Genomic DNA, 24,651 nt, shown 5'->3' on the forward strand with positions numbered 1-24,651 from the left:
ATCGCAGGTCGTTGCCTGGGCAGAAAACATCTCATCGGCCGAGTCCACGTGGGTGCCATGTGGATGATAAGACCTCGTCCCCAGGTCGGTCTACGACCCTGACCACGGCCTTTGGACGTGCGTGCGCAGGGATCATGTCGGGGGGGATCAATAGTACGTCGCGACGATCCACTAACTTGGGCAGCTGTAATCTTCCTCTCTTTCACATTGGCCCTAGGGTTCTTGATGGTCATCCTCTCTTGTGCGCTATGGTCGAACTGGATGCCGTTTTGGTCAGGTATGTCACGCTTGTCTTACATTGCAGCGGTTTCCTTTGCTTTGGCCCCTGCACCGAATGTTCTGTTCGGCGGATTGGCTGGTGCTGATAGCTTTTCGGATTACAACAAGTGCGTTATTCCATCCTCACTGACCTATAGTGCGTACTTGGACTTTGGCTACTTCCTCACAGGACTGCTTCTCATGACTGGCGTGGCGCTGCCACTCATGCTGGCTCATACTAGTATCATCACAGGCACAGCAGCTCTCTTATCTCTGGGCGGAGGTGTCCTCATCTATGGTACAAGTACGTATGCAAAAGTCCTAACCATGCAGTGATGACCTACGGCGCCTTCTTTCATACCCCTGACGAGTTCTGAAGACTTGTAGCATTGTCATCCTTCTCCTTGCATCACCGTTGATGCTGTGTATGTGCATAGTCTAGAAATTCATCCACTGTCCATGTACGGAGCCATCCTTGTTGCTGGGCCTCGGTGCATGGGACAGGCGCATGTTGCCCCGGATACGGCGCTGGCAAGGGGCCGTGCACCACCGCAATACGTGAATGGTTTGTATGAGATCGCTGTGCTTGACCATGTGGTAAATCCACTTGGATGAAGCGGTATCGATCGTTACGTTGCCCATCGATACTCAGGGCCATGTCATCGTTCGCATCGCGCAGTACTTGAACTCGGCGGAAATCAAAGCCTAGGCCTGCGCCAATATTCTTGGTAAACGCTTCTTTGTACGTCCATAAATCCATCAGGCGGGACAACATGAGATCTTCTGAGCCACTTTCTAGAATCCATTCATACTCTGCCGACGTCATGGACTGCTTCAACGTCTCGCAGAATGTACGACTACTTTTCTCAAACGAAGGCAGACCCACCTCCATGACATCAGCGCCTACGCGTCCTTCTTTGGTATACGCCATCACGACCCAATCTCCATCATGCGAGGCGTTCCAGTCCCAATGCTGCACCGTGGCTGGCTGCTTGACATAGGGACGACCTCCAGGCGTGGTCGTGATCTCAATATCCTTCCATGCACAGGTAGGATCGTTTTCCATGAGCATGACACGTGCCATGACCGTAGCCACCAAGGCACGTATGCGATCCACACCGCGCAAGTAACGGCGTACCTTCGCTGCCGCTTTCGTGTCGTAGGCATCTAGAAAAAAAGCGATTTCCTCGTCCAACGCATCCATCCATGGCAGCCGCTGCGTGTTCTTTCCCTCAACACGGGAATACGCCACTGCATTCCACCGCGAAACGTCCACCGCCCATATATACACGTCGTGTGTCATCGTGGTGGTGGCCAATGACAGTTGACGGCGCAGGTGGAGTGAGATTACTACCTCCACGTCTTCTACCTGGAGCTATGAGAGTATGTGGGTATCCTATGAGCTGTCCTCTTCGTCGCTGCCCATGAGCTTGGCCAGCAGCGCTTCCTCCATGAGCTGACTTCGTTTCGCGCGAGATGAAACTGGGGGTGTGTCCTGCGTTTCGTTGTCCGGCTCTTTGCGTTTGCGCATGACGTTCAAGCCACGCTGCAAAAGATCACGTCGATCGACAATTTGGTGGTCATCGTTCAGTTCCACTTTCAGGCCTTGCTTGGCTGCCTGCTCGGCCTTCATCCGGTCTGTTACTTCTTCCGATACTGGCGCAGCTGCTGCATCGTCTGGCTTCAGATCAGCTAGGGCATCGACAGTCGCTTGCCTTCGCCGACTTTCCTCGTCCAAGATCTTTTGGTGGAAGGCAGCGACGCCTCGACTTCGTTGCCGTTCCCGCGCTTCACGAATACTTTCTTCTTCTTCCGCACGTTGGAGCTCTTCTTGCTGCTCCTTGTACGCAGAGGTTACAAAGGCCTCTTTGCCGGCAAACTCATCCCCTTCGGCGGCTCGTTGGCGCTGAATCATTTTGGACTCGGCACGCAGTCGATCGCGCTCACGAATTTCAGCAGCCTCCATAAAGTTTTGCATATACTTCGGCTTCCTGGATTTATCTTCTTCCTTTTTCGCCTGGCGCATATCGCGCTCAACTTGCTTCATCTTATCATAGACACCATCGTAGTCAAATGTACTGGCATCGATCGCTTCCGCCTCTGCCTGTTGCCGCCGCACAGCTTTCGATACAGGCGCTGCTGATCGCGAGCTGGGGTTAGGCACATGAGATGGTGCATCCTCTTCATCAAACTGCAGGCGCGCCTGCCCTGCGGCTGGTGCTTTGGCCGGCGCCATGGCGCCTTTGAGCGACAGGCTCCATTTGGGCGGAGCCATCGTGTCAAAGTGGAGGTGAGAGGAAACCTGCGACGAACCGTGCGAGGGCTATTTGGCTATATGGTCGCAGGGCTCGTGAGTGCGGCGTCTGTGCCCCTGAGCCAGTGCCACATCGTCAGAGGCGTAGGGATATATTCGTGGCTCACCAGCGCCATTGCCACTTCGAACGCAATCAAATAGATAATAATCAGCTCCATACGGTGACTCGACTCTTCAGTCAGCAGAGCGCGCAGGACCTCCAGCAAATTTTCGCAGTGGTTGAGTTTGGCATTCATCGACTCGATACGTGGCTTCATGTCGAGGGCGGTGCATATACTTCGGTACAATGCCTCCATATGACTGTTTTCCCAGTACAGCTCAGGATCGTCAATAAAGTTATCCCGATCCAAGTTCAGGCGTTGTCGAATGCGTAAAAGGGAGCCCAACTTGCGAATCACATCGCGACGCGATAGCGGTACTTTTCCATTCGCTTCCAGGAGCTCAGGGATGGGCGCTACGCCCGTTGCGTACTCGGACAAGACAGATTCTTGCACTGTCAAACGAGCTGAGGCCGCCAACCCTTGCGAGAAGGCCAAACGAGCTTGCAAGCTCAGCGAAGGGCCGTGGGCGTTTGATTTCGGTGTGCCTGGTGTGCTTGATGTATGGGATAGGCGGCTGGGACGATCTGGCTGTTCAGGCGGCTGGCCCAGCACGATCAAGTCGCCGACGATCCGCGTCGCTTCGTTCGGCAGACGTACAAACTCCATGGCCTCGTCGCCCGCGACTGTGTATTGATGCTGCTCCACAGGGACATGATCGTCACGTAGCACTTCATTGTAGAACGCTGCGTTCTGCTCGGGCGATAAGCCCCATGTCGTGTAGCATCCCGAGCGGAAAATAAACACGCTGCCCACAGGTTCGCCTGTCGTCGGCGCAGGCCATGCAGGAATGTAGATCACCTCTCGGTCCTCGAGCCATACCCAATTGGCCGGCAAGCGCCCGCTGCTGAGCAATACGTCGAAATTGTACGATTGGGCCGTAGCAAATGCCGCGGCTTCGGGCAGGTCGCTCGATGGAATGCGCATGGCTGTGAGGGGCAGGGTGGGCCGCGTATCATCTTCGTGCCAAGGTTGAATGGCGTTTGACGGGCCTAGCTCGGTGCGCGACGGTATCGGGGCCTGCTGTGAAGCGACTTGCTCACGCAGGGCTTTGCTTTCCAGTGCGAGCGCTTTGGCTTTGGCGCTGGGTAGGCGAGCTCGACGTAGGGCATACGGCGATGGACCGGGCGGCACAGCTTTGCGGGAGATGAAGTCAAAACGTGTATCGGCCTTGGCCAAGATCCCACGTTCTTCCAGGAACCGTCGAAGTGTATTGGCCGCCGTAGCGGTGGCTGAGGGTACCGACGCCCTTTTGCTTTTGGACGATGGTGGCGCGCGCGCACGCGACACTACAGGGGAACTATGCCATGGGCGGCAGAAAGGTAGGGCTGTCGTCGTAGGCGTCCGCCAGGGGCCAGCTGCGGTCCGCAGGCCACGCCCTACACGCCCAAACATCCTCGCGGCAGGTGGCTCGAGCGAGGACGGTGGGCCACGCACGCGCGTCCTCCCACGGAGTCACGAGACGCGCCGCCCTGCCACGCTGCTTATCCAATCGGTGGAGGCAATGCTAGCCTTTCTCGTGGGGCCCAGGACCACAGGAAGAGGGACGACCGCGAAAGAGATTGGTTCCTTGCATTTTACCATGTCGCCTCGCAACGACGCAACGACGCGAAGAGAGACGGATCGTCTGTTGGCTGACCCGGAGAATGATGCGCCTATGGTGCCTGAGGGGCGCCGTAGCTCGGCGATGATAGCCAAGATGCGTCGTTTCCGTATTGTGGAAGGCCTTCTTGTCCTGCTGCTCCTTGCACTGGCCGCGTTCGGCGTATTCCGCACGATGAAGAGCGACAACCGCCGTGTGATGTCGCGCGTGTGTACGTCGCGTGACTGTGTGATTACGGCTTTCGAGCTGCTGAGCTCCTTGAACGAGACCGCGGACCCCTGTGACGACTTTTACGAGTACTCTACGGGCGGCTGGCGCGCTACACACGAGATCCCTGACGACACGGGCCTGTTCGGTATCGGTCAGTTTGTCACGGAGAACAACAACAAGGTTCTATTGCGCATCCTTGAGTCGCCTGTGTCTGACGCTTCGCTCTCGCAGGCGGATCGTCAGAGCCTGTCGAAGTTGCGTGACTACTACGAGACGTGCCAAAACACACGTCAACAGAACAAGGAGGGCGCCGAGCCGTTGCTGCACACGCTCCAGGACCTGTACCATGTGTTGCACAAGGCGCCCAAAGGACAGTCGTTGACGGCAGGCCTCACTTGGATGCACAAGAACGGCTTCCATGTCTTGGTCCACACGGAAGTCACGGGCGATCCTGGCAAGGCACCGACCACGGCGACGCCGAACCTATCGCCTGGCCAGCTGGGCCTGCCGGATGCCTCGTACTACGAGGACAAGGACACGCTGAAGCTGTACCGCCAGCTTATGATGGAGGCCATGGACGCGCTGCGTGACGTGCATACGTCGAGCGTGGATCTTTCTTCGAAGGTGGTCGACGACGTGCTGGACTTTGAGAAGGCGCTTGCTGCGATTCAGCCAGATGCCGTGTGGATTGCGGACCCCATCAACGTGTACAACCCCATGTCGGTGAAGGATGTGCAGTCGCTTGTCTCGGCGATTGATTGGACGACATACTTGGACGCCATGAGCCCGGATGTGCACCCGCACAAGGTGATTGTCGCTAGTGAGAAGTACATGCGCAAGCTGAACAAGCTCTTGTCGTCGACGCGGGACGAGACGCTGCATGCGTACATGTACTGGAGCGTAATTCGTACGGCTGGTGTGTTCTTGGGCCCTGACGTGCCCCTGTCGCAGCCCGCTCGTCGTCTGGCGAACTACGTGACGGGTGTGGACTTGGACACGGAGGAGAACCGCGAGGCGGTGTGCTTGGAGTCGGTGACCAAGTCCCTTGGTTTCATGGCAGGTCGTTTCTACGCGAAGGAGACGTTCGGGCCGGACAGCAAGTCGCAGATTGAGGATATGATTGAGGCCATCCGCAAGTCGTTCTACCGCCGCCTGAAGAAGCTCGCGTGGCTCGATGCGAAGACGCGCGAGAATGCCAAGGCGAAGGCGGAGGCGCTCAAGATCAAGGTCGGCTACCCCACGAATCCGGACTCGACCAGTGCCACAGAGATCCACGACTGGTACAAAGACCTGCGTGTGTCGGACTCGCACTATGCCAACGAAATGGCCGCACGTCAGTTCCAAGTGCGTCGTATGTGGGAGCCGATGGGCGGCGAGCTGAACTTGGGCCTGATTGGCGATATGATGACGGCGGAGGTCAATGCCGAGTACAATGCGGACCAGAACGAGATTGTGTTCCCTGCTGGCCTGCTGCAGAAGCCGTACTTTGACCCGACGTGGCCCATGTACTTGCAGTACGGTGCGCTCGGCACGACGGCCGGCCACGAGCTTTCGCATGCCTTTGATCCGTCTGGTCGTCTGTTCGACAGCCACGGCTACTTGCGCGATTGGTGGACGAAGGAGACGTCGGCGAAGTTTGAAGAGCGTCAGCGATGCTTGGAAGAGCAGTATGGCAACTACACTTGGCCTGATGGTGACGGTGGTGTGGTGTACGTGCAAAGCAAGATGACGATCGGCGAGGATGTGGCGGATGCCGGTGGTCTTGCGCAGAGCTACGGCGCATGGAAGCACTTGCTGGAGAAGGGCGGCTCGGAGACGCTGCGTCGTAACATGCTTCTGCCTGGTCTGTCCGAGTACACCCATGAGCAACTCTTCTTCCTTGCGTACGGTGCTGCATGGGCCCGCAACATTCGTCAGGGCGAGGCGTTGAAGCGCATCAAGACGGACCCACACTCGCCGACCAAGTACCGCGTGAATGGTGCGCTTGTCAACTTCCCGCCGTTTGCCAAGGCCTTTGGATGCAAGGCCGGCCGTGATAACATGGCGCTAAAGGCAGCAGACCGTTGTGAGATTTGGTAGACTAGTAGGCATATTGGGTAGCATTGTCGTACGGGGGCCGCGCGGCGTCGCCCTGGAAAGAGCCTCCACCTCCACGCGGGGGCCGCGTCGTCTGTCCGACCGTCTGTCATGCCCGCCAGGAGGGTCTCGGAACGGACGCCGCTTCTGGCGCAGCGCACGCCACCAACGCGGCGCACAAGTCTGGCAGATTCCATCAATGAGGCACGAAAGAAATGGCAAGACAAGTACCATCCCAGCAAAGCACGGCCACGCGATTTGTTTGTCCTGTTCGCATGGCTGTGTCTCCTCGTCTTTGCCATCATCCAAGTCGCAGGGCTGGACGATCGGCGTGTGTTGGACCAAGTATGCATATCACGCGAGTGTGTGATGGCTGCTACGGGGCTTATGCGCTCCATGAATACCACCGCCGATCCTTGCGACGACTTTTACGAGTATGCGACCGGCGGCTGGCGCGCGTCGCATAGCCTCCCGGACGATAAAAGCCGGATTGGCATATTTGACGACGTGGATACGAACAATGAGGCTGTTTTGCGCTCCATCTTTACTGGGCCTGTGGACGATGCTTGGAGCAATGTCGATCGTGCGAATGTACACAAGCTACAGACGTGGTATGCGTCGTGCATGAACACCTCGGCGCTGGCGCAGCAGGGCGATGCGCCTCTTCGCGCCACAATTGAGGCCATGCCATCCGGCCACTCGAGCGCCGCCGTCGCAAAGAGCGTGGCGTACTTGCATCAGTATGACTTCCCGGCATGGTTCGACGTATCGATTGAAGGCGACGAAGGCGAGGCACCCACGATAGGCACACCCGTGGTGGCGCCAAGCGGCCTAAGCTTGCCAGATCCCACGTACTACCAGGACAATGATACAATGCATCTATTCAAGGAGGCCGTGCACATGGCCGCCCGATCGCTGCGTGCTGTGGACGTGCCCTTCACCACCGCGCAGGCCGACGATGTCGTCGCGCTGGAATCCAAGTTGGCCGCCATTACGCCCTCGGCTGTCGCCATGTCGGATCCTATGGACGTGTACAATCCGATGACATTCAAAGAACTTCAGCGTCTGTGCCCCTCTGTGGACTGGCACGCGTACTTTGCCGCAATGGGCGCACGTACGTCGCCGCACCGTGTCATCGTACGAAGCAAAGCGTACCTGCACGATCTCGATGCCGTGTGGCGCTCTACCTCGGCTGCGACGCGCCAAGCGTATGCCCAGTGGAAAATGGTGCTTCATGCCGGTGCGTGGCTGAGCCCTGACGCTCCGTTGGCCCAGCCAGGGCGCCGTCTTCGCAATGCATTGCAGGGCCTGGCGCCCGACACGGAGATGGATCGGTCGCATGTATGTGTGCAGCGTGTGAATCGCGCGCTCGGTTTCATGGCCGGCCGTTACTACGTGAAGCGAGCCTTGAAGCCAGGGGACCGTGTGCGTATGACCGAGCTGATCGAGGCACTTCGGCAAGCGTTTTACCATCGCTTGGATACGATTCCCTGGCTGGACGACGATACACGAGACGCTGCGCGTGCCAAGGCGGAGGCGATGACCATTCGTATAGGCTTCCCTGACGAGCCCAAGACAAAGAGCGCTCATGCGATGCAGGCATGGTACACGGATCTGCCTGCGACGGACGACGCGTACGCCAACGAGCTCGCTGCTCGACGATGGCAGTCGACGAAGGCATGGTCGTACCTAGGCGCGCCACTGAATCTACGTGGCCTCGGCGATATGACGACAGTCATGGTAAATGCCGAGTACATTCCACCGTTCAACCAGATTGTATTCCCAGCCGGCATTTTGCAGCCGCCGTTCTTCGACAGTGCCTGGCCGATGTACATGCAGTTCGCCGCGATCGGTATGGTGGCAGGTCACGAACTGTCGCATGCGTTTGATCCGCATGGCCGGTTGTACGATGCGAAGGGCTACTTGCGCGACTGGTGGACACCTGCGACGGCCAAGGCCTATGAGGAGCGCCAGGCGTGCATCGAAGCGCAATACGGCAACTACTCCATGGACGACGGCAAGGGCGGTCGTGCGTATATCCAAAGCCGACTCACCGTTGGCGAAGACGTGGCGGATGCCGGCGGCCTTGCACAGAGCTACCGCGCATGGCAAGCCACGATGCAGTATGGCGGCCTGAAAGTGTACGAGCAGAACCGACGCTTGCCTGGCCTTGATGACATGACGCAGGAGCAGCTGTTTTTCCTTTCGTTCGCACAGATCTGGGCTTCTCAGCAGCGGACCGAGGAGGCCGTCCGCTTGATCAAGACGGATCCGCACTCCCCCGAGCGGTTCCGTGTGAATGGCGCGCTGGCCAACTTCCCACCGTTTGCCAAGGCGTTTGGATGCCGCGCAGGGCCCACCTCGTTTGTCCACGACGAGCAAACACGTTGCGACATTTGGTAAGGTGCCTGCCCTCTTCGTAGGGCAGGCCACGCCCATAGTGTATTCTTTCCTACTTCTATACATGTTCTACGCCGATCGCTTGGCCTTGGTATACGGACACGCAGCAGTCCTCGCCTCCTGCCACGAGGCGATCGCCCTCCGGCGTCCAATCGAGGCCCAGAATCTTTTGCGCAGAGGCTGTGGGACGAGCCCGCGACACAGACACCGGCTGCGACAGTGCAAAGAGCGCCTGCTTGGGCGAACGCACATCCCATACTTTGATGCGGCCATCGTACGCCCCCGAGGCAAAAAGGTGCGACGAGGTGGGATGTGTCCGCAACGCACTAACAGGCGCCGCATGGGCATTTGCAATGGCCACAGCCGCATTCGTCACAGCATCCCGGAAATCGTAGAGCGCAATCGAGTGGTCCATATGTCCCGTCATCACTTCTGGGTGTGCCGAGGCTGGGTGAGCACCACGCACAGGGTCAAGAGCCAGCGCTACCTTGTCTGACTGCTTCTGGCTTTGCAGCACACCACCTGCTTCCACATCCCAGCACTTGACAGCGCCATCCCAGCCTGCACTCCAAATACGACGATCGCCCTGATCAAACGAGGCCAGCGTGCGGGCATTGGCGCCAGGCGTAGGCGCTGTGCCCAGGGCCTTGGCCGCCGACGCACCGAGCGTAGGTACGACATGGTGCAGCACCATGGTCGGCGCCATGGGTGGCTGTACCGTCGAGGCCTCAGCCTGGCTGGGCGCTTGGGCGCCACGTGCGCCGCGTCGCTTCTTTGTCGGGGCGCCCTCGTCGGCAGGCGCCCTGGACGTCGAGATGGGCGCGTCCGCTGGCACATCCCACAAGGCGATGGTGCCATCCCAGCCGGCACTCAGCACAGCAGCGCGGTCGCCACGCACATACGTATCGATGGTCGAAACAGGCGACGTATGGTGCCGCAGCTCCATGGCTTGCACAATGGGAATAGGCGATGAGGCGCCAGGCACAGCCGGCACACGCCATACGGCGACGGTGCCATCCATACTACCTGTCGCCAGTGTCTGCACATCACCTGCCAGCTGAAGCCATCGTGCGGAGGTCAGCGATACATCCGTCGCGTACGATGGCGTGTACGTTTGAGGCTCGCTCGTCAACGCATCCAGATCATACACACGCGTACGTCCATCGTACGATGCCGTAAGGACCACACCAGGCCGCCTCGCATCGATCGATGAGACCCAGTCGTCCTGTCGTGCGGCATCTTTAAAGGCTGGCGGGAGCGTACTCCGAATGTACTCCAGCTCCAACGCAGACTCGGCACTCTCGCCGTGCTGCGCCAGGTATTCTTCCAAGCTGCATCGAAGAAGCTCTCCATTCACAATAAAGTCAAAAGGTACCGATTTGTACTTGGCATCGCCCTCCGTCTCACTGCCCTGGGCCGCTGCCAACACTTTGTTGACCAACGTGGAAAGCTGCGAACGACGCCATGTCACAGGCACCATGTATGGCACATAGGGAATCGAGCATCCAGGCAGCGACGTACGAAGACGAATAGGCATCGTAGCCGGTGCACTCACACCACTACCACCGCCCAGCGACGCTGTCGCGCCATCGTCCTCCAGCTGCATCGTCGTCACGTCGAGCTGACCCCGGCGAAGTGGCAGGCAGAAAAAAAAAGTGCGCGCATGCCACGTGGCGAAGACGCTAGTGCCAGGCGGCCTGTGCACGTGTGCACGTGAGAGGCCGCGTGGGCGCTCCAGGCGCCGCCGGCCTCACGTCCGAACGAACCACTTGCTAGGCCATGTCGCACACACTGAGCCGCCGACTTGCGTCGGTGCCTACGAAATGGCGTGGTGCGTCAGTGTTGCATCGTAGTGGCGTGTGTATGCCTGTGCGCACGCCGCCCATGATGCTGCGTATTGGTCTCTTGTCCGCACACGATGAGCTTCGTGGCGTGTCTGGGCCGGCGCTCCTGTCTGTGCGAGCCTTGTCGACATCGCCGCCGCGTGCGATGCCGTCAAAGGGAAAGGATGTGGTCACGCCGGAAGAGCCTAAGCAGAGTCTTCCAACACGTGTATGGAACAAGGTGAAGGAAGAAGCGCTGCATTACTGGCATGGCACGAAGCTGCTCGGCAAGGAAATTAGCATTTCCTTCCGTCTGCTACGCCGCATGATTTTGGGCTACACACTCACACGTCGTGAACACCGTCAGTTGCGACGCACGATGGGTGACTTGCTTCGTCTGATTCCGTTCATTCCATTTGTGATCATTCCTGCCGCTGAGCTCTTGCTTCCTGTGGCCCTGAAAATCTTCCCGAATATGCTTCCTAGCACGTTTGAAAGCAAATTCGCTGCGGAAGAAAAGCGACGACGTCTTCTTAAGCTTCGTATTGAGATGGCCAAGTTCTTGCAGGAGTCGATCAAAGCAGGTGGCTTGCAGGTGTCGCATACCGTGCGAGACTCGGAAGCGTTCCAAGACTTTTATCACAAGGTGCGCATCGGACAGCATCCCTCCAAGCAAGAAGTCATCCAGGTGGCGAAACTGTTTGACGATGAGCTAGCGCTGGAGAACTTGACGCGGCCGCAACTAGTGTCGATTTCTCGGTACATGCAATTGTCGGCGTTTGGTACAGACAACTACCTGCGATTCCAAATCCGTCATGCGCTCTCTCGTATTCGTCAGGACGATTTGGTGATTAGCAATGAAGGCTCGGATTCCATGTCGTACCAGGAACTCCTCGCGGCGTGCCAGTCGCGTGGTGTTTGGTCGCATGACCGTACGCAGGAGCAGCTCAAGGAGGGCCTGGACGTGTGGATCAAGCTGCACATTCGCGAGCACATCAGTGGTACGCTTCTGATCCTTAGTCGTGCGTTCTACTTTCTGGGTGAGTCTGAGGATCCGAATGCGACGTACCAAGACATGCAAATCAAGGCGCTTGAACTGACCATGAGTTCGCTGCCAGAGTCGCTGCTGAACGAGGCGGAGCTCAACTTCAGCAAGGAGTCTGCTACGAACAAGCAGCGCTTGGAGGTGCTGCAAGAGCAAGAAGAATTGATTGAGGATGAGGCCGAGCAGGAAGAAGAGGAGCAAGCTGCGCGCGATGCGGCCAAGTCGCGGAAGGATTCGGAGGCTACGGAAGCGTCCAAGATTGTGCCCTCGACGCAGAAAGATGCCGACGATGCCCGCATGACGCACGAGCAGCTGACGGAACTGGGCGAGGCGCTGTCGATTTTGAGTGCCAAGTCGTCAGTGCTGCGTGAGCGCCAGGATCTGCAGCAGTTGATGAACGACTTGCCGCCGGAGGAGCGTGAAGACACGGTCGAAGGGGATGACAACATGCCGCGCAAGAAGAGTCTGTACCGCAAAATCCGCTCGATGCTCAAGCGCATTGATAAACAGCTGGAAGAGTTTGACAAGGACGTGGGCGGTCGCATGAACCTCATCGAGGCGAGCTCGACCGGCAAGATCAGTGTGAGTGATCTCGAGCAGGCGCTCCGTTTGATCAAGCACCGCCCCGATGAAGAGGTGCTCCACAAGCTTGTGGACAAGCTCGATGTGGACCTGGATGGCCTTGTGCCACTGGATGATGTGCTAGAGCTTGCAAGCCAAGAAAAGGGCTTGGAGACCACGCATGGAGGTACAGTGAAGGATATTCAGAAGGAAAGTGAGCGTCTTCAATCGAAAAAGCCTCGAATGAGCGACATTGTCGAAGATGCATAGCCGTCGTTGATAGATCGACCCACTGACAGAATGTACAGAAATTCGCTACAAAACGCCTACTTCTCTTACGTACGCTTGGCCTTGTGCTTCCCGGTGATCGCCAGTTTTGCAGCAGGCTTGCCCTTGCGCTTGCCCGCCACCGACGACAAGGGCACGTACGCATAGGGGCTCATGCCGTTCTTCTGCACATCGCCCTCGGCGCGACGTGCACGGAACTCGGAGCCAATGGCCTGCTTGCCGCGCTTCGGTCGGCGGGGCGCGTGACTGGCTGTCTCTGCCTCCTCCTCCTCGTCGTCTCGGCGCTCCTGGGCCCGTGTGCGCTTGTTGTTCTTGTTGAACTTGACCGCCCCGCCACGTCCACGGTGCGTAAAGCCGTCCACACCCAGCGACTTGTCCATGTACGCATGGCCTTCCGTCGCCATAGCCGCGGCCTCCGGCCCGTCCGCCGCGGCGGCCGCCGCCTCGTCCTGAATGTGCAGGCGGCCCATATCATCGACTTGGAACGACTTGGCTTCCTGGCCAGGCTCGCGGCGTGGCTTGGCACGTACATGCGAGCGAATCGCACTCACCGTGGAGGCATCCAGCAGATTCATCGGCGTATCGTTGTCTTCCAGCAAATAGGTATCGTCTTCGCGGTGCTTCGCGCGACGCTGGCGGCCCTGGTTCGGCAAGCGCGCCTTCGGTCGCGTCGCCTTTTCCTCCGCATCCTCGTCGCCGTCCGATTCCGATTCCGAGGCACTGCCGTACAGCGCCTCTTCGAAGGCATCGACACCTACGCTCTTCGCTGGCGCCCAGTCCGTCTCTTCCTCGCCTTCGTGCGTCGACGCCTGCGCACGACGGCGCTTCGCGCGTTCCTTGCGCTTGCGAATGTTGGCCAGCAGACGCTGGTTCTCGGCATCGACATGCACTTCAATGGCCTTCTCGCCAAAGCGACGCAGCAAGCGCTCGATCAAGTGGCGCACACGGCCCTTGAAGTGGTTCTTGTGCACATGGCGGACATGCAGCAGCGCCGGGACCAAGGTGGGCAGCGTGCTTTCCACGTCCGGCGCAGGCAATGCGACCAAAGCCACCTTGCAGAAACCCAAGGCGCCCTTCACAATTTCACGGTTCGTGCTCTCGAGGAACACGAGCATGGTCGCAAGCAGCTCACGCACCGTGTCGGCTGGCAAGGTCGTGTGGAATTCGTACAACAACCGGGCCAACGCTGTAATCGAAGCGCCAATCATACGTGGACTCGCGCCGGCCAAGCCCGCCGCGACCATCATGACCAGCTCCTGCACGGAGGCGTCCACCGACGCCGTCTCTGCGTTCGCCGCGCCGGCCTGTGCACGATGGATTGTACCACCTTGCGCCATACGATGCCCCATCTCCACAAGCAGGTCGTACGCCGCTTCTCGTGCGCCCTGGTTGGCTTCCTTGGTGCCCAGCACGGCTTCCGGCACGACACTGCCCAGCAGGCCAAGCTGATCGTTGGGCCAGTGTGGGAGCAGGGCCAGCAGCAACTGCAAGCGATCACGCACGGCACCAGGCTGCACGTCCAATGTGAGCCATTGCGAGACGAGCGCGGCTGTGCCAAAGTGGCTACGCAGGGCCTCGGCCTCGTCACCTGTCAGCAGGCGGGCCAACGCACGGTATGCTTTCTTTTGCAAGCTGCTATCGGCCACCGGCAGGACATGGGCACACATGTCGACCAGCTGGATCGCTTCCGCTTTCTTGAGATGCGGGACCAGCGCCAATAGCAGATCCATCATCGTATGCGGCACAGGCGGGACGTAGCGTGGGCTATTCGGCTCCGGCATACCCGGCGCCGGCATGCTTGGCTCGTACGTTTGCAGCGCCTGTGTGAGCATCGCGGCCACTTTGCTAAAGGTCTGCGCAATGCTGGGCGCATCAAGAATCGCCAAGTAGGTTCGAATGCATTCCATGACGTAGGCACGTTCCTGCGCAGGCAGTTCAGAGAGTAGGTTGAACAACGAAGCGAGCAGCACACCTGCCAACGAACGCAAATGCGCCAGTGTCGCTTGGCCTTGTGCCTGATCCACACCAAACTGGCGCTGCAGTTGGTCGGCCGGCGCTTGCGAAGCCACGAGCGACTCGGTACGCTGCACGAGCCATTCCAAGCCCTTGAGTACACTGGGACGCAGCGCACGTTGCGTACGCAGCACCTGGACCAACAGCTCCAGCACCCGCGGCGTAAGCGCCGTAGGCACATCGCGCGCCAGATCACAGTAGCCAGGGAAGCACGCCCAAATCTGCTCGATCAGCGCCTCCATTACTTTGGCCTCCACAGGCCGGGGCGCCGTGCCATCGGTCGGCTGCTCAGCGCGCACACGCAGCTCGAAGAGCGCCTCACTGAGCGGGACCATCGCCTCGACAAAGTGCTGTAGGTTTGTGTTGGTAATGTGCGCACGCAGCAACGGCAGCATCCACGCACGGCCCGTACCCTGCATATTAGGCCGGCCTTCGTCGTCGAGCAATTGCAGGGGCAGCACAGCCAAGATACGCGCAGGCCCACACACTTCCACGGCCGTGCCCAGGACCGCATCCGCTTCGGCCCGCGCATCAAAGTCGCGTTGGGTTCGCAGAGACGCCACATGCACGACTTGGTCCATCAGCAACGTTTCCGCCGGCGGCGCCTGACGAGGCTCAAGAGGGTAGCGCAGACGCTGCAAGCAGCTCGACAGAACAGGCAGAATGTCGGCACGTGCATGCGCGTAGCGCAGCGCATGCGTGCCCAGCGCATCCTTCACCGAGTCGAGCATCGTACGAAGAGGCGACGTCGATGCTGTAAGTGCTTCTGCCACCGCTTCTTCTGGCACACAATAGCGCACGAGCGCCTGGAGCAACGTCCGGCCTGCCACACGCACGCTGGGCGAGGACCGCGATGCATCGGATTGCGCCGAGAGTGCCAAGTGCCATGTCTGCTGCCACAACGTAGGGACCAACGCCCACGCCGCGGTGGGCGACGCGGCCGAGTAGGTCACCATGCACGATTCCAGCACGCCCATGTACGACGGCAGCGTCTGCACGTCGGTGGACGCAGGCACCGCGCTCTCGTCAAGCAAGGCTGAGACCGTCTGCGCGAGCAGTGTCACGTCGCGCGCAGGTTGGTCCAGGGCCGTGGACGCCGCCAGCATCGCTTCGGTGCTCATAGCCTCGGCTCGGGGTGAGCGGAAGAGCGCGGCAAAGACGTCGTACACAGCCACTGTCAGGAACGGATTTTGCAGGGCAGGCAGCAGTAGCAGCGCTGGGACCAGAGTCGCCGTGGTCTTGGGCGGCACCAATGCGACCAAACCTTGCAAAAGCTGGCAGACCCAGATACCGCTACTCGCTGCGCCTTCCGACGCGGCTTGTTGCCGCGCTGCCGCGGCACTCTTGGCATGCCGCGCCTGTCCACTCTTCTTGTCGTAGGTGGGCTTGCCGCCTTGGGTCGTTACAGGGCCGCCACGAGCTTCTGCCACATGTTGCAGTGTCCGTGCCGCCCACGCCATCGTACGCGACGCATAGGGATGGTCATGCGACCATGCCGGCAATCCCAGGATGTGGCGCACGAGATCGTGCGCACGTCGGCGCACTTTGGGACGGGCATCCATACAAAGAGAGAGGACCAGGTCCCATACCGTAAGCCACGTCCGCTCCCGCTCCAAGTGCGTTCGGTCCTTCACTGGGACCATCTCAAGCAACGCCTCGACGACGCCCAACGCCGATCGGATACGTGCATTCATATGCTCACTCGCACCGTGGGGCTCAGCCAAGGGCGCCGCTACAGCGCTTAGCAGGGCCAAGCTCTTTGCACGTACGACGCCAGGCGCGACGTACGGCAGGACAAGGCTGAGAAGGTACACAGACGAAGCATGCACATCCTCGCCAGGCTCCTCCGCACTCAGTAAACTTTCCAGAGCTAGGAAGTATTGCGTAGGCCCTGTTTCTTGTTGTTCCTGTGCTGCACGCTCGGCCAAGGTCGCCTCAATAGCGACAAGCAGCTGCGCAGGTGCACGTTGGTTCTCCAGCTTGGAGTCTTTCAGATGACGAATACGCGAGAGCGCATCTAGTAGACCAAGACGGCGCTCGACTGCATTGTATGTATCCGAAGACGTAGCTCCATCTTCTGCCGACATAGATGCCGACATCGCGTTGCTCTCGTCGTCCGCTGCACGAGCCGACGTTGGGCTGCGTCGAGGAGGGCCTACAAAAAAATTTGTAGGCGGCGCTTTAGTCATGCCACGTGATATGTCAAAGCACGATGCCACAGGAACACCGACGCGTAGGTTGCCCTGGGACCTATCGTCAGGGCGTACACAGGGTCCTTCCTGGCTGGCCAGGCACGACGAGTGGCAGGCGAAAAGAACGACAAAAGTCGCACGGTGGTGTGATTTGCAACGACCATGCCATCGTCGACGTCGACAGGTGCTCCGTCCCTACCTCAGGGCCATAGCCCTGAGTGGACACAGGGCATGATGTACCTCGCTGCCCACGAACTCAGTGCCCCCTCGGAGCGATATGTGTACATTCTCTGGATCCTCTTTGCATGCTTGGCTCTCCTGCTAGGTATTGAGCACATGCTGGGCCTTACGCAACGCTCCTTCTTAGGCGCCGTGTGGACCAAGTGGGCTACCATGCATTACGTGCCGAAGACGCGTGTAGGTGCCTCCGTCTGGTATAAATGGCAGCAGTCGATGTACAAGACCGCCTACGTGACCTTGCAAGCAGGCAACGTCCTCCTTCTTCTTCTGATCCTCGTGCCTGTGCTGTGCCTGACCTTCATCGGCGCCGACTATATCAACCCGCGTGCGTCCATTTTCGACGTGCACACCAACTTTCCTACGCCGGACGAAGTTCGGAAGGCGCATTCGATGCCACAGCGTCGCGGTGTGCAATGGGGTCTCGGTGACTACCCACGCGTGCTGACCAGACCACCGTCGTACACGCTGCCATACCATACGTACTGGTCGATGGGGTCGCGATTCGGCGACTTTTGCAATGCGCTTACGCCCTTGGTCGTCTTGTTCGCACTGAAGCAAGCGCCTTTTGCCTTGATGGCGCTCCCCCTTTTTGGGCGATACTCCATGGACGCCTTGTCTTTCCTCCATCGCTGGGGCGGACGTCTGCTATGGCTCTACGCACTCATCCACACAATTTTGTGGCTCGTACAAGTATCCCAGGATGCGCACGTAAAGCCGGGGCTTTGGTCTATGCTCCTAGGCATTGGCCGATTCCGTTGGGCGATCACAGCGTTCATCTTTTTGACGCTGCTCGTGGTTCTGTCCGTGGGCCCGATCCGTCGGCGGTATTATGAGTTCTTCTATGTGACACATATTGTGTGTGTGATTGGATTCATGATTGCTACGTGGCTCCATCATCCGCAGCTGGGCTGGTGGATGCTTGCTGCCTTTTTGTTATGGGGCCTCGAACGTCTTTGGCGTCTGGGCCGCGTCTGGTACATCAATGGCCGGCCCTCGTCACCCCAGACGCTCAAGCCACTCACGCTCTCAACGATGCATACGTCCCCTCTTCCTACGGATGTACCTGCCCCATTCGGCAAGGACGACGAATCCATGCGGTGGAACGAGTCGGCGGAGCATGTGCCCATGGCGACGCCGTCCTGGGAGACTCTGCCTACGCCATTCCGTCCTGTTATCTCGGCAGACTTGCGACTGCAATTGCAGCCTGGCTATGCGTTTATTCAGCCGCTCGCCGGGCAGATGATGAGGCTGGTCCTTCGTACCACGCGGCCGATGTCATGGCGCGCTGGTCAATGGGTGTACCTGATGCTCCCGACCTTGAGCTGGATTCAGTCACATCCCTTCACGATCGCCTCGTCGTATGTGCGCAAAGGCAAAGCGTTCTTGCCCGAGGATCAAGATGGCCGCGCTCCACGTGATGCGGATCAACTGATTGTACTTCTGATTCGCGCTCGAAATGGCCTCACACGTCGCTTGTGGGACAGTGTTGCGCCTTCCGGTGACAATGCTATGCCATCTCTCCACGCCTCGCACGTTCATGGAATGCATGTGCGTGCGATTGTGGATGGCCCCTTTGGCAGTGCGGCCCGTATGGACTGGGGTGCGTATTCTACGTGCGTAATTGTATGTGGTGGATCGGGTGTGACGCTGGGGTTGGCAGTGTTGGAGCACCTGTGCCGTAAGATTGCCAACTATTTGCAGGGCAAATCCGTGCATGGTGCCTATGGCCGTTCGTTCTTGACCCGGCGCGTGCATTTCGTATGGGTGATGCGCGAGTATGCACATGTGCAATGGGCTGCCAGCACGCTTCGTTTGTGTCTCGAAATGCTTCCTCCGTCGCACTTGCGGATAGAGCTGTACGTGACGCGCGTGCATGAACGGCCTGTGGCCCCTGCGCCGCCCATGCCGCCGGTAGCTCCTACATTGGCAGTCCCCGCCTCGGGTGAGAATCTGCGTGTAAGCACGCCAGATGTAGGTGCACCAGCGCAACAAACAGCAGCCATGCAAACATTGGGGCTTAATGATAACGATCTTACGCAGTTTGGGCCTGACGAAGACGGGCCCCTGACATTGGCAGATCGCTCCATGAACGAATTCATCCGGCAAGAAGGCAAACTTCGTCGTGAACGTACCCGACGCAAGCGCTCCATGCGCCGTCCAGCACGAGCTCGTGTAGCGCCTATGGAATCGTTCGCGACACAACATGCAAATGTGCAGGCGGACAAGGACTTGGCATCCATGGGTATTGTGCCTCAAGCCAACTGCATGGACGAGGCGAGCGGCGCTTCGACGCCTCAGGAGGCGCTCATGCCTTTGGACACGTCACGTCCCTTACCCCTGACGCCCATTGAGACCTCGACGGATCATGCCTGGCCACCGCCTCCCACCTCGACATCAGCAACGACCAAGCACGACTATTTCTCCCTTCCTTCTGCTATGCCATCGCACGAATCCATTCCTATGGAGCCACTTCGCCCCACGCCCCAGCAAGCAAGCACATCCACACTTCATATACCAATGACCTCAGCGACGGCCAACCTGGACCCGCAAGAATATCAAGACTATACCATTGTATCAGAACTCACACGGGCTGGCTACCCACCTCTAGACGATATCATCCGCACGGAAATGACAAATGCGCAAGGGCGCACAGCAGTTGTAGGCTGCGGACCGTCCGGCCTTATGGCCTTGCTGCGTATGGCCGTATCGCACCACATCGAGCTGCGCAAAGTTTGGCACGGTGACGCTTCAGGGCATGCCAACCTATTTACCGAATCGTACGAGTCATAGTAAGGACAGCATTCGTCGTAGAATTGTACATAGGCTTTCATCTACTCTTTTTTCGGACTATACATATCACGGAAGCGCCGCAAAAGAGTGTTGAGCAGCGTTCCAAAAAATAGAGCCACAAAGGTGGAGTAGAACAAAATAATGTTGTACGGCATCGAGAAATCCGGCGCAGCCATGTCCAGCAAACTGGGGGAGGTATAAAGCCGCGCCGCTTGCACACGCGCTACAGGCCATGGCGCATGCACTTTGGCCCGCGAAAAGGAGCCGGACAGCGGCATAAACAAGGCCGGCGGTAAGTCCATGCCGCGGTGGGGGTCGGGTACATGCTCATCGTAGTGCAGCATATGCTTCATCAGCGTATACGTCACTGTCACTGTGCTACCCGCAGGCACACGCAGCGTCAATTCCATGGCACCCATATGCTCTCGCAATCGAGGCGGCGTGTACTTGGCCGCTACGACAAACGGCAGCTCAATGTCATCCGCATACCGCACCATATCATCCGACTCATCGTACTCATCCACCTGTGCCGAGGCTTGCATGGTATGCAGCAGCGGCAAAAACATCGACGGTATATGATCATAGTACAGCACTCGCACAGTTTCGGCAGGTAGGCTGTTCCGCAGCGTCAAACGCACGGTATTGTGCTCTTGCCCGTACCCAAGCACTTGACGAGTCGCCTGTAGCGGAGGAGGATGAAGAAGAAGACTGTCACTCGGTGCTGTCCACTGCAGCGCAAGTTCCTTGTCGTAGGCATCCAACGAGGATGTTACGTATGTATAAGAAGCCAACTGAGTCATAAATGCGGCGCGTGGTCCCACACGAGTCGACGACAGGCCCATGTCTTCGTCGTCGTCCTCCTCCTCCTGTAGCAAGTCAGAGAGCAACTCATCTTCCTCCTCAGCTGCCATCGAGACAGGCGCCGGCAGCGGTTGGGGTTCCGTGTCACTGTGTACAATCACACGACTTGACGTCGCAATAGGACATACTGATTGCAAATTCGTTTGAAACATGTCCGAAAACGACCACAGATGAGCACCTAGAGTGTCGGGCCTCATCACCGCGTGCACCTTTAGGCTCATACGCCACGTTGTCGCATCCCGCTCGACATGGAGTACCACGCTGTGGAATTCTGCACTGAGAATCGAATGGGGCTTGACCAAGCTCGCTAGTCCAGCGCCACCTTTGCAAGGCAGCAATTTGAGAAGCGGTGAAATATTCTCTGTGCACACACTTTCTGACGGCAAGTAGGCATGTAGGACCGGGCTCCGATGCGTGAAATAGGCATGTGATGGCTGAATGGTTGTTTTCTCATCGATCGCATCCAGTGATGCACATGAAAGGCTCGCTAAGGCCGACGTCAAGACCCGCCAACGTGGCCACATCTCTTCCTCGTTGCTCATAGCCGCCCACACCTCAGCACCGCTAGCCACAGACTCGTCTCCCATCGTCTCAAAGGACGGAGCACCCCATACATTGTACAGCCAGCGTCCTTTTGTTAAAGCCAGTTGAAGCTCCGATACATTCTGCGCGACAACGGGCTGCCACAATGCGCGTGGCAGAAGCCCGAAATGATGCAGCGACGTTGTCTCTGATGCAATCTCAAATGCAAAGGATGCATGAACACGACCACCGACCAGAGGGTGTAGCGTTAATGTCTCATTGAAGGACTCTGATAGGGCCCATACAGGCAGCACGACCAAGAGCCATAAGGCGAATAGTCGCCGCATGGCTGCCGTAAGCAACAGATGGAGGTCAAGAAGGGTATCCAAGTTTCAGCACTATAAAAATGACAATCCAAAAAATACAAAGTACATTACATGAGACCATACATAATCATGTGAAGACCTTGAGTTGGCATCATTTGAGGCGGCTTGTACCTTAAGTACATAGGCGGTTTTAGCTGCCCATCGAACTGGTACAGTTGTAACTTGTACGTAGGCTCATTATAGTGAATGTAAGTTGTGATATCATATCCCTTCATTACTTCGGATCTAGACAGGTTAGTACAAGATCATGAATACATACTGCGAGTAGTAGTAGATTTTATTAGGATTGGTACCACAAGTATCCAGCAATTGCATTCGGCCATCTGCGGTGAAAGGGTCTAGCCGGATGGATGTGTCTGGAAAAATCGTGTAGTTTCCGTGTTGCCAGATTAGTTGGGCTGTATAGCATCCAAGAGGACGTGTGCCTAGAAAATGAGAATACATTAAACACATACCATTGCTTTGAATAATATACAAGGCTTGCTCCCAATAGCCGTGTGTTTTGTTGATCATATGGAAGCTGTAGGCTTGTCCTGGTACGGAAGGCACATTAAATGTATTGTTCACAAGATTGTAAAATTCGGGACCTGTGGTTACTGCACCAGTTCCTGAAGACCATGTGCCTTCAATAAGAGTATCAGCCACACCACTGTATGGCTTGTTCTGGGCACGCACAGTCGACACAAAAAGCAAAAGTGACAGAAGGCATGCCCATACCTGTCCCATTAGATGAGATAATCTCATGCTAAGGATGGAGTCCAAATGGGTGACGGCAATAGAAGGACTCCCTGTGAGGTCACAGGCAAGCGAAAGTAGCTAAAGAAGGCTGTGCCTTGAAGCCAAGAGACAGCGGAAAGTCTACACTTCGCTTATAAACAAGGTAGGCCCAAGCTCAGCCTCTACAGCCAATAAGCGGCAAGAACATCAGGGTTCGTCGCGGTAGCCCGATACCAACGTGTCACATTCGAACCATATGTCACGTGCTGAGACGTGTGTGGGGCTGGCGAGACCCCCTTCGAGCTTCAAGTAGACAGGCTTGGCACGTACGCGCGCCCGGCGTGGAAGAGGTGTGCGTGAGACGCGCTGTTGAGACAGTAAACGCTGTGATCGCAAGCTCATGCGCGAACGTGGTTCACTTGTATTCACTGTAGGCGCATGCGTATCATAGGCAGACGGAGGCAAGGGTGAATCGGATGGTTCTCCTTTCGATGAGGCTGTTGGAAGAGTCCAATGAGGCCTAGGCGTCCAGCCGGGTATACGTGTTGTAGATGGTGCAAGTACTAGAATGCGAGTACGTGAGATAGGTGTAGAGCCTAAAGACAGAAGGTCATGTTCCATGCAGTGACGTACGAAACGGCGTTCTAACATTGCGCTCACTTTGCGGCGCCGTTTCTCCGTGTCTTCAGACTCCTCTATCACATTTTTCCCTAAAGATATCATGTGCTCAAGCTGGATCACGAAAATTGATTGAGGGAAAAGGAGAGATTGCCCTGTTACGAATGCGATGCGCAGAGAGGATGGCATAGGGGTATCAGGTTGCGACAACAGTTTAAAGAGATTGTGTATTCGTGACTCAATGCGGTTTGATGCCTCCAATGCGCGATATACAGGCATCCATGAGCGGTCCATGCGAGCCAATCGAGGTCGATGAGACGCTTCATGCAAATCTAACGCGAAGGACATGGGTGCGATGAAATCTCCTAAACCTGTATTATCAAGGTACTGGTATAATCCATTCTCTATAGCAGAGAAGGGTCTAGAAAAATGTAAGACAGAACTTAGTACATACGCTGGCACTTGGCCCTGCGTCCAGAGCACATGCCGCAAGGCAGTCGAGGCGAGCAAGGATGCCAGCTTCACAACGTGACCACTTGGTTGGTCGCCATTCTCATTGGCTTCACGATTCCATTGCGTTTGCCACAGAGAGGATACATCCAAGCATGACTCGTTATCCTCCTCGGCACGACTTTCCATATAGGCAAACCAGTCGCGTAAAACGTACGACCAGGCGCGTGGTGGTAGTATCACGTGATCGACCACGCCAGCGCAGCCGTGTCGGGCGCCGTGCACCCATCCGATTGACGACGTGAGACGGTGTGCAGGGCCGTTTGAGACGGAATACCGCGCCGGAGTAGTCTGCCAACATGCAGATGCTCACCAAGGTATGTGGATTTGTGAAGGGCGTGTGCTTATATGCAGTTTGAGTCTAAGTCCAACAGGGTGAAAGGCATCGCCTTTCACCAAAAGCTGCCATTGTTAGCGGCTTCGCTACACAATGGTTCGATTCAGCTTTGGAATTACCAGACTGGCACGATCTATGAACGTCTCGAAGATCACGAAGGTCCTGTTCGTGGCATCAGTTTCCACCCGACACAGCCACTCTTGGTAAGTGGTGGTGATGACTACAAGGTCAAGGTGTGGAACCACAAGACAGGCAAAGTGCTCTTCACGTTGCACGTACGTATCATACGCATGGCTGACATGGTAGGGTCATTTGGATTACGTCCGTACTGTGTTCTTCCATCACGAACACCCATGGATTATTAGTGCTTCTGACGACCAAACGATCCGTATTTGGAACTGGCAGAGTCGCACTTGCATTGCTGTGCTGACAGGACACAACCACTATGTTATGTGTGCACAGTTCCACCCACACGAAGACTTGATTGTGTCTGCTTCGATGGACCAGACTGTGCGTGTGTGGGACTTTACGACACTTAAGCAAAAGTCTACCACAGCCCAGCCCATGAGTCTGGATGAGCAGATGGCGCGTGCCAACAATGCGCAGATGGATCTGTTTGCCAACATGGACGTAGTGGTCAAGTACGTCTTGGAAGGCCATGAGCGCGGTGTGAACTGGGCCTCATTCCACCCTGCGCTTCCGTTGATTGTGTCTGCGAGTGATGATCGCCAGATCAAGTTGTGGCGCATGTCGGACACGAAGGCATGGGAAGTCGACACCTGCCGTGGA

The 24,651-nt window shown here is 57.4% G+C and overlaps 13 protein-coding genes across 13 annotated transcripts; 5 read left to right on the forward strand and 8 right to left on the reverse strand.

Annotated features, from left to right (window-relative positions):
* Positions 1-134: 134 nt before the first annotated feature.
* On the forward strand, positions 135-635 carry Malapachy_0719 (hypothetical protein; the record flags this gene model as incomplete). Its single annotated transcript, XM_018135233.1, has 4 exons — positions 135-153; positions 185-277; positions 305-562; positions 592-635. 4 exons carry the CDS (start codon positions 135-137, stop codon positions 633-635), a joined length of 414 nt encoding a protein of 137 aa, XP_017992548.1.
* A 32-nt stretch (positions 636-667) lies between these two features.
* On the reverse strand, positions 668-1,561 carry Malapachy_0754 (bna2-tryptophan -dioxygenase; the record flags this gene model as incomplete). Its single annotated transcript, XM_018135268.1, has 1 exon — positions 668-1,561. The coding sequence occupies one exon, from the start codon at positions 1,559-1,561 to the stop codon at positions 668-670; it is 894 nt and encodes a 297-aa protein (XP_017992377.1).
* Positions 1,562-1,654: 93 nt separating this feature from the next.
* On the reverse strand, positions 1,655-2,533 carry Malapachy_0731 (hypothetical protein; the record flags this gene model as incomplete). Its single annotated transcript, XM_018135245.1, has 1 exon — positions 1,655-2,533. One exon carries the CDS (start codon positions 2,531-2,533, stop codon positions 1,655-1,657), a length of 879 nt encoding a protein of 292 aa, XP_017992660.1.
* Positions 2,534-2,589: 56 nt separating this feature from the next.
* Positions 2,590-4,065, reverse strand: Malapachy_0752 (hypothetical protein; the record flags this gene model as incomplete). The annotated part of the gene is made up of 1 exon (XM_018135266.1): positions 2,590-4,065. The coding sequence occupies one exon, from the start codon at positions 4,063-4,065 to the stop codon at positions 2,590-2,592; it is 1,476 nt and encodes a 491-aa protein (XP_017992381.1).
* Positions 4,066-4,252: 187 nt separating this feature from the next.
* Positions 4,253-6,562, forward strand: Malapachy_0742 (endothelin-converting enzyme 1; the record flags this gene model as incomplete). Its single annotated transcript, XM_018135256.1, has 1 exon — positions 4,253-6,562. One exon carries the CDS (start codon positions 4,253-4,255, stop codon positions 6,560-6,562), a length of 2,310 nt encoding a protein of 769 aa, XP_017992334.1.
* A 108-nt stretch (positions 6,563-6,670) lies between these two features.
* Malapachy_0743 (endothelin-converting enzyme 1) lies at positions 6,671-8,962 on the forward strand (the record flags this gene model as incomplete). Its single annotated transcript, XM_018135257.1, has 1 exon — positions 6,671-8,962. One exon carries the CDS (start codon positions 6,671-6,673, stop codon positions 8,960-8,962), a length of 2,292 nt encoding a protein of 763 aa, XP_017992335.1.
* A 55-nt stretch (positions 8,963-9,017) lies between these two features.
* On the reverse strand, positions 9,018-10,565 carry Malapachy_0751 (microtubule binding protein ytm1; the record flags this gene model as incomplete). The annotated part of the gene is made up of 1 exon (XM_018135265.1): positions 9,018-10,565. The coding sequence occupies one exon, from the start codon at positions 10,563-10,565 to the stop codon at positions 9,018-9,020; it is 1,548 nt and encodes a 515-aa protein (XP_017992535.1).
* A 173-nt stretch (positions 10,566-10,738) lies between these two features.
* Malapachy_0710 (letm1-domain-containing protein) lies at positions 10,739-12,658 on the forward strand (the record flags this gene model as incomplete). The annotated part of the gene is made up of 1 exon (XM_018135224.1): positions 10,739-12,658. The coding sequence occupies one exon, from the start codon at positions 10,739-10,741 to the stop codon at positions 12,656-12,658; it is 1,920 nt and encodes a 639-aa protein (XP_017992551.1).
* Positions 12,659-12,723: 65 nt separating this feature from the next.
* Positions 12,724-16,788, reverse strand: Malapachy_0748 (ribosomal rna-processing protein 12; the record flags this gene model as incomplete). Its single annotated transcript, XM_018135262.1, has 1 exon — positions 12,724-16,788. The coding sequence occupies one exon, from the start codon at positions 16,786-16,788 to the stop codon at positions 12,724-12,726; it is 4,065 nt and encodes a 1,354-aa protein (XP_017992338.1).
* A 255-nt stretch (positions 16,789-17,043) lies between these two features.
* Malapachy_0741 (ferric reductase transmembrane component 2 precursor) lies at positions 17,044-19,911 on the forward strand (the record flags this gene model as incomplete). The annotated part of the gene is made up of 1 exon (XM_018135255.1): positions 17,044-19,911. One exon carries the CDS (start codon positions 17,044-17,046, stop codon positions 19,909-19,911), a length of 2,868 nt encoding a protein of 955 aa, XP_017992337.1.
* Positions 19,912-19,952: 41 nt separating this feature from the next.
* On the reverse strand, positions 19,953-21,641 carry Malapachy_0750 (gpi16 subunit gpi transamidase component; the record flags this gene model as incomplete). Its single annotated transcript, XM_018135264.1, has 1 exon — positions 19,953-21,641. The coding sequence occupies one exon, from the start codon at positions 21,639-21,641 to the stop codon at positions 19,953-19,955; it is 1,689 nt and encodes a 562-aa protein (XP_017992536.1).
* An 86-nt stretch (positions 21,642-21,727) lies between these two features.
* Positions 21,728-22,406, reverse strand: Malapachy_0734 (hypothetical protein; the record flags this gene model as incomplete). Its single annotated transcript, XM_018135248.1, has 3 exons — positions 21,728-21,905; positions 21,940-22,105; positions 22,136-22,406. The coding sequence occupies 3 exons, from the start codon at positions 22,404-22,406 to the stop codon at positions 21,728-21,730; spliced, it is 615 nt and encodes a 204-aa protein (XP_017992665.1).
* Positions 22,407-23,394: 988 nt separating this feature from the next.
* Malapachy_0757 (hypothetical protein) lies at positions 23,395-23,654 on the reverse strand (the record flags this gene model as incomplete). The annotated part of the gene is made up of 2 exons (XM_018135271.1): positions 23,395-23,419; positions 23,470-23,654. 2 exons carry the CDS (start codon positions 23,652-23,654, stop codon positions 23,395-23,397), a joined length of 210 nt encoding a protein of 69 aa, XP_017992378.1.
* Between the last annotated feature and the right edge of the window lie 997 nt (positions 23,655-24,651).

The sequence above is a fragment of the Malassezia pachydermatis genome (genome assembly GCF_001278385.1).
Source record: "Malassezia pachydermatis strain CBS 1879 chromosome Unknown scaffold3, whole genome shotgun sequence".
Classification (NCBI taxonomy): Eukaryota; Fungi; Basidiomycota; class Malasseziomycetes; order Malasseziales; family Malasseziaceae; genus Malassezia; species Malassezia pachydermatis.